Below are 7,554 nucleotides of genomic sequence, written 5' to 3'. Positions count from 1 at the left end.
TTAGAAAAGAAATTAGAGATAAAAGTGATCCACTAACCTTGCCGACAATTGCGTAAGATGTTTTTTTACAATTTTAGATCCATGTTTATTTAATTGTATATTTTAAGGTTTAAAACTAGATTCAGACTGACAAAGGAGGCATTTTGTTACGTACTTGATCAGCTCGAATTTATTGGGAATATGTCTACAGCAGTGCCTCCAAAGATTCAGTTAGCAGCCACACTTTCACTTTTGGCAAGTGGAAGCTTTCAACATGCAGTGGGTAATGACTATTTGGTAGGATTAGGTCAAAGCACCGTCTCCAAAATTGTCAGCCATGTTACTCAAGAAATGGAAACAAAACTTTGCCCAAAATTTATAAAATTTTACTTTTTCAAAAAATATAAAATTCCTGGAGGTTGGTTATATCATGTAAACATTAAGATATAATTTTACTTTGCATCTCTCTTTTAAGTTATTGGATGTGTAGATGGAACGCACATCGGCCTCCAAAGACCAAACAAAAACGAGCATATGTTCTTTAATAGAAAGGGGTTCCACAGTCTTAATGCTATGGTGGTATTATAATTAAATGCTACATATATTATATTTATTAAATGTAATTAATATTTTAAGATTTGTGACCACGAGCATAAAATTTTAAGTGTAAATTCAAAATATGGTGGAGCGGCACATGATTCATTTGTGTGGAAACATTCTGAAGAAAAAACTTACAAAAACTTTACAATAATAAAAATTTTAAAAATATATGGCTTTTAGGTGAGTTGAACACTTTTATTTTGTTTAACAGTAAATTCAAAAGTAATTAATAATACTAAAGGAGACTCAGGATACCCGATTGAACCATGGTTGATAACTCCGTACAGAAATCCAGAGGAATGCTCAATGGAGGCATACTTTAATGAAATACACTCCAAAGCCCGATGTATTGTAGAGAGATCAATCGGCATACTTAAAGCTCGTTGGAAAATTTTAAGTAATGACAGAAGAAGTCGATACAGCCCAAAAAAAAATGGCTCATTTTGTTAATGTCTGCGTCGCCTTACACAATGTGTGTATTCATTTTAAGGTCCCGAATTACACACAGACACAGTCTCCAATGGCTGAAACTATTTATTCTGAAACTAATGTTGGTAATGAAACGCAATTGACCAAAATTGGTCAGAAAATTAGGGATCATATTAAATTGTCCCTATGGAGAAATAAATAAAACAATTTTTATAAGTTTTTATATTAAAAATAAAAAATTCATTTCACATAACTTATTGTATAACATTTATACTAAGTATTTGTACTCATTAAAATCACATAAATTGATCAAGCTCCATTTTTCATAAACAGCATTTAAACTCTTTGCTTAAGCATCTCCAACTCCAAAGTTTTTATTTCTAGATCCACTGTTTTGATGGCCATATTTGCAACGTGTTCATCTTCTTTCAATTTAAGAGATTTTGTCTTCAGTTCATTCAATCTTTCCATTAGATTCAACAACCGGTCCAATTTCAAGTTTAACATGTTTTGTGACTCTTAAAATTTTTCGAGATTCGATTTAAGTAGGTTTAATTTATTTTCACTCTTAGCACATTTTTTATTCACCATTAATTCTTCTTTTTGCAAATTTTCACACTCCATGTCAACATTACTATTTTCTTTATCCGTTTCCTTAACTATATTCTCATAACCACTATTTTCGCTTGATCCTGATGACTCAATTTCTCCCATAATATTATCTATCACTTTAGAGGAGCCAAATGATTTAATTGAGGAAAGGCCCTCAACTGAAGCCTCTAAACCAGCGGCCTGCAGAATTTGCTCTTCAGCTGGCGTAAGTGGCATTTCCTCATAAGGACCTCCTCCAGTTTTTTTCTTTGATGCCATGTTAAAAGACAATTTCTTTTTTACTTGGTGTTTCTGGTCAGTAAAAACCTAAATAAATATGCATGAAATTAGAACACCTAAAACGTAAATACAATAAGTAGGTATCTTACCTTGCGCCATGACTTTACTTCTTTAATTGGCGGACCAGCCGTATTTAACTTTGTGGACAGTTGTTCCCATAGTCTGTTGGCAACAGCCCTTCCTTGGCCACAATTTGGTATAATATTTTTTGCCAACTGCGGGTGTTCAGCCATAAATTGGGACAATATTTCCTTTTGCTTTGCATTAATTTTATTTGCATTGGTCCCAGAATATAAAACATTATTATTTTTCATTCCACAAAAACTACATTAATTAAACTTACATGTTTTTCACTTTTCTATGGGTAAAACTTAAATTTTTTCACTTTTATATTGATAAATTTTAAACTTTTTACTTTGTTTATAAATTACGATTGACACTGACGCACAGTGGTATAGGAAAAAAAAAAGAGGGAAATAATTCGGTAACTTCTAAACGGTTAATCCGATTTTAATGAAATTTGGTATGCACAAAGAGGAGGTGTTGTCGAGTTTAGGTTTTGAATTTGGACCTTATAGGCCAACCAGGGGCCCGGCGGGGGGTCCTCAAATTAGGACACCTCGGCTATGTTAAATTTTTAAAACGATCCTATTTCTTCATTTGAGTTCCGATTTAAAAAAAATTTCGTATATAGAATCTCCTCATCGAGCACTATAAAAAATGTCGTCGTAGCAGTAAATTATCTCTTATAGTTTAGGAGATATTCGCATTTGAATATTAAAATTTTAAAATTTTTACCGTCCTTACTTTAGTTTTTTTGATAATAGCAGGTCCAAATATTTCCGATTTTCGCCATTTTTTTTTATTTGCTTAACAACAAGTTTATATACCAAGCAGTGAAAGAATTATGTAAAAATCATGACTGAGTCCAAAGTTATAGGCATTTAAATTTAAAAAATTAAAAAAAGGCGATTTTTTGTCATTTTTTTGGGAAAAAAGTATCTTTTTCTTTTTAAGTTATCTAAAAAGTTTCTAAGAAGATGTATATAGAATTTATACTTTTTGGAAAGCTGACTTTACATAAAATACGATAAATGAAACAAAACCTAAAAATTTTTGATACCGAGGGGACCAGGTCCATCCAAAAAAACCCTATTTTTTATGGAAAATTAAATTTTGAGCAAAAATTCTCAAATCGCATAGTCGATATCAAATTATAGTGACCTGTTTTATATGACCCAATAAGTTCTTAATCATTTTGTAACGGGTTTCGATAACCCCGCCCCTGGTATGGATATAATAGGCAAAAAACCAAAAAATCCCATTTTTGGGATTTTTTAAAACTTTTTTGGGAATTCCGGGATTTCTAATAAGAAAATTCGAAATTTTTATTTAATTTTGGATTTTGAGTAAAAAAATCTACCTAACTGTAAAATTTCATCAAAAAATATTCATAAATAAAATTTTTATTGCAATTTGAAAAATTTGTTTCTTCGCAAAAACTGAATAAAAAACATTTTTTAATTTTTTTTAAAAAAAGTATTCCGCGAATTTTTTAATTTTCAAAAATTATATACAGTTTTGAAAAATAGACAAAATTACCTTTCCATTGATATATAACATGCCTACCTAATGTTTTTTAAGTGACAAATTAATTAGGGAAAACTCAACATCTTTTAGAAAATTTACCTAGCACTATTATTTTCATCCATATATGTAACAAATTTAAGAGTTAACCTTATGGATGAAAATAATAGTGCTAGGCAAATTTTCTAAAAGATGTTGAGTTTTCCCTAATTAATTTGTCACTTAAAAAACATTAGGTAGGCATGTTATATATCAATGGAAAGGTAATTTTGTCTATTTTTCAAAACTGTATATAATTTTTGAAAATTAAAAAATTCGCGGAATACTTTTTTTAAAAAAAATTAAAAAATGTTTTTTATTCAGTTTTTGCGAAGATACAAATTTTTCAAATTGCAATAAAAATTTTATTTATGAATATTTTTTGATGAAATTTTACAGTTAGGTAGATTCTTTTACTTAAAATCCAAAATTAAATCAAAATTTCGAATTTTCTTATTAGAAATCCCGGAATTCCCAAAAAAGTTTTAAAAAATCCCAAAAATGGGATTTTTTGGTTTTTTGCCTATTATATCCATACCAGGGGCGGGGTTATCGAAACCCGTTACAAAATGATTAAGAACTTATTGGGTCATATAAAACAGGTCACTATAATTTGATATCGACTATGCGATTTGAGAATTTTTGCTCAAAATTTAATTTTCCATAAAAAATAGGGTTTTTTTTGGATGGACCTGGTCCCCTCGGTATCAAAAATTTTTAGGTTTTGTTTCATTTATCGTATTTTATGTAAAGTCAGCTTTCTAAAAAGTATAAATTCTATATACATCTTCTTAGAAACTTTTTAGATAACTTAAAAAGAAAAAGATACTTTTTTCCCAAAAAAATGACAAAAAATCGCCTTTTTTTAATTTTTTAAATTTAAATGCCTATAACTTTGGACTCAGTCATGATTTTTACATAATTCTTTCACTGCTTGGTATATAAACTTGTTGTTAAGCAAATAAAAAAAAATGGCGAAAATCGGAAATATTTGGACCTGCTATTATCAAAAAAACTAAAGTAAGGACGGTAAAAATTTTAAAATTTTAATATTCAAATGCGAATATCTCCTAAACTATAAGAGATAATTTACTGCTACGACGACATTTTTTATAGTGCTCGATGAGGAGATTCTATATACGAAATTTTTTTAAATCGGAACTCAAATGAAGAAATAGGATCGTTTTAAAAATTTAACATAGCCGAGGTGTCCTAATTTGAGGACCCCCCGCCGGGCCCCTGGTTGGCCTATAAGGTCCAAATTCAAAACCTAAACTCGACAACACCTCCTCTTTGTGCATACCAAATTTCATTAAAATCGGATTAACCGTTTAGAAGTTACCGAATTATTTCCCTCTTTTTTTTTCCTATACCACTGTGTGACGTATCGAATAAGATTTTAAGAGTTGCATTTTACAGATGTTTGGCTATCATATGTCGTCATCTCAAATTACGATACATTTTATTCGATATCGAATATCATAATGCAAAAATTAAAAATTTCGATTAATTTTACTCGATATCGAATGCCGTGATTAGACCACAGATTTAAAAATAAATTCCAAAAATCGTTTCTCTAAAAATTTTCTGCAAAACCGACGTAATAAATAATCAATAAAGTATGCATTCTAAGTAAGCATACTAATAAGATATACCAGAATTTTAAAAATTACAAAAACACTGCCTTACTTTATTGCATTTTGGAAGCTTTTTATACCCTCCACCACCATCAGTGGTGATAGAGGATATATATAACTTTGTCATTCTGTGTATAACACCAAGAAATATTCATCTGAGACCCAACAAAGTATATATATTGTTGGTCCGTATGAAATTCTGGGTCGATTTATCTATGTCTGTCTGTCTGTCTGTGTAAAACACGCTCACGTAAAACTAAACTGAAATAAATTATTGAAATTTGGCCAGAATATTATTCCCTATTGTCACAGGCAGTTTGGTAGTGAAAATTAGCAAAATCGGTTTACATCGGGAAAAGTTATGAATCAAAATTTAAAACAACTCCGAAAAAAAACCCTTAATTTTCACTAAAACTATGCAATATAATTCCATGAAAATCATCATATTCCTGTTGAAAATTGCTGGAATCGGTCCACAATTTCTTACACCTCCCATACGAAAGTACATATTCCCGGAAAATGAGTTTATTGTTAATAACTTCCCTCAGAATGTTGATATTTTAACAAAATTTTACAAATTAAAATTCCATGTCAATAGAATTCATATAGAGAAAACATTTTCTAGATCGGTCCATAATTGAACATAGCTCCCATACAACGTCCTCTCCCGAAAATCACTTAGACGCGCATAACTCATTACTAAATAAAGATATCCATATAAAATATGGTACAAGTATTGCTCTTATATACAGAAATGCTACTGTGAAATTTGGTCCATAATTGGTCATAGCTCCCATACAAGGTCCCCATCAGAAAAACACTTAAAGGCACACAACTCATTACCAAATAGTGATATCCATAAAAAATTTTGTCATAAATACTATTTTTGTACACAGAATTATTATTTCAAATTTTTTTTCACGATCGGTTCATATTTGGTCATAGCTGCCATACGAGGTTCCCTCCCGAAAATCAGTTGAACGCACATAACTCATTACCAAATATTGATATACACTCCCGCTCACTTAAATAGGTTCACTGTTTTGTTTACATTCAAATTAATTTTTTTCCAAAAACTAATGGACTAATTTGTCATATTAAAATTTTAATTAATACCACGATGTCTTATATATCACTAGATAGACAAACATTAGTGCAATACTTAATAACCGATTTTAAATAATTTTTATACTCTCCACCACCATCAGTGGTGATAGAGGGTATATATAACTTTGTCATTCCGTGTGTAACACCAAGAAATATTCATCTGAGACCCAACAAAGTATATATATTCTTGGACCTTATGAAATTCTGAGTCGATTTAGCTATGTCCGTCTGTCCGTCCGTCCGTCTGTCTGTCTGTCTGTCTGTATAAAACATTCTCACGTTAACACGAAGCAACAAAAATTATCGAAATTCACCCAAAATATTTATTATTATCCTAGGCAGTTATTGAAAATAAGCAAAATCGGTTCACATCCGGAAATGTTATGAATCAAAATTTGAAACAACCTCGAAAAAAATAAGCATTTTTTACACATTCTGATGTAATTTTCTCGAAAACTATGCAAGATAATTCCATGAAAATCACCATACATTCGTTTCTACACAAGAGCTTGACTACTGCTGAAAATTGCCAGAATCGGTCAACAATTTCATATACCTCCCATACAAAAGTACATATTCCCGGAAAATGGATTTTTTGTTAATAACTTCCGTCACAATTTCGAAATCTTTACAAAATTTTACAAATTAAAATCTTATGTGAATAGAATTCATTCAGAGAAAAAATTTTCTGGATCGGTCCATAATTGGACATAGCTCCCATACAAGGTCCCCTCCCGAAAATAACTTAAACGCAAATAATTCATTACTAAATTAAGACATCCATATAAAATTTGGTACAAGTATTGCTCTCACATACAGAAATATTACTGTAAAATTTTTGTTCCATCGATCCATAATTGGTCATAGCTCCCATACAAGGTCCCCTCCCGAAAATCACTTAAACGCGCATAACTCATTACTAAATTAAGATATCCATATAAAATTTGTCATAAGTATTTCTCATACGCAAGGAAATTTTACTGTGAAAGATTTTTCTGATCGGTCCATAATTGGTCATAGCTCCCAAACAAGGTCCCCTCCCGAAAATCACTTAAACGCGCATAACTCACTACTAAATTAAGATATCCATATAAAATTTGGTACTAGTATTACTCATATGCACAGAAATATTACTGTGAAATTTTTCTCCGAGCGGTCCATAATTGGTCATAGCTTCTATACAAGGTCCCCTCCCAAAAATCACTTAAACGCATATAACTCATTACAAAATTAAGATATCCACATAAAATTTGGTACAAGTATTGCTCATATGCACGAAAATATT

The 7,554-nt window shown here is 30.6% G+C and overlaps 2 protein-coding genes across 2 annotated transcripts; one reads left to right on the top strand and one right to left on the bottom strand.

Annotated features, from left to right (window-relative positions):
- The first annotated feature begins 180 nt into the window (after nt 1-180).
- LOC119614146 (putative nuclease HARBI1) lies at nt 181-1,312 on the top strand. Its single transcript, XM_037970254.1, is given in 6 exon segments — nt 181-397; nt 455-558; nt 616-703; nt 706-759; nt 824-976; nt 1,287-1,312. Coding segments are annotated over 6 exon segments (642 nt in total).
- A 32-nt stretch (nt 1,313-1,344) lies between these two features.
- Nucleotides 1,345-2,132, bottom strand: LOC119614145. Its single transcript, XM_037970253.1, has 3 exons — nt 1,989-2,132; nt 1,575-1,926; nt 1,345-1,526 (listed from the first exon to the last, which is right to left on the bottom strand). Exons 1-3 carry the CDS (start codon nt 2,130-2,132, stop codon nt 1,345-1,347), a joined length of 678 nt encoding a protein of 225 aa, XP_037826181.1.
- Nucleotides 2,133-7,554: the final 5,422 nt, after the last annotated feature.

This window comes from Lucilia sericata, unplaced genomic scaffold (genome assembly GCF_015586225.1).
Source record: "Lucilia sericata isolate MDLA Ls3-8-SP2 unplaced genomic scaffold, ASM1558622v1 Contig002630F_arrow, whole genome shotgun sequence".
Taxonomy (NCBI): Eukaryota; Metazoa; Arthropoda; class Insecta; order Diptera; family Calliphoridae; genus Lucilia; species Lucilia sericata.
This window is presented reverse-complemented; position numbering and strand designations above follow the sequence as displayed.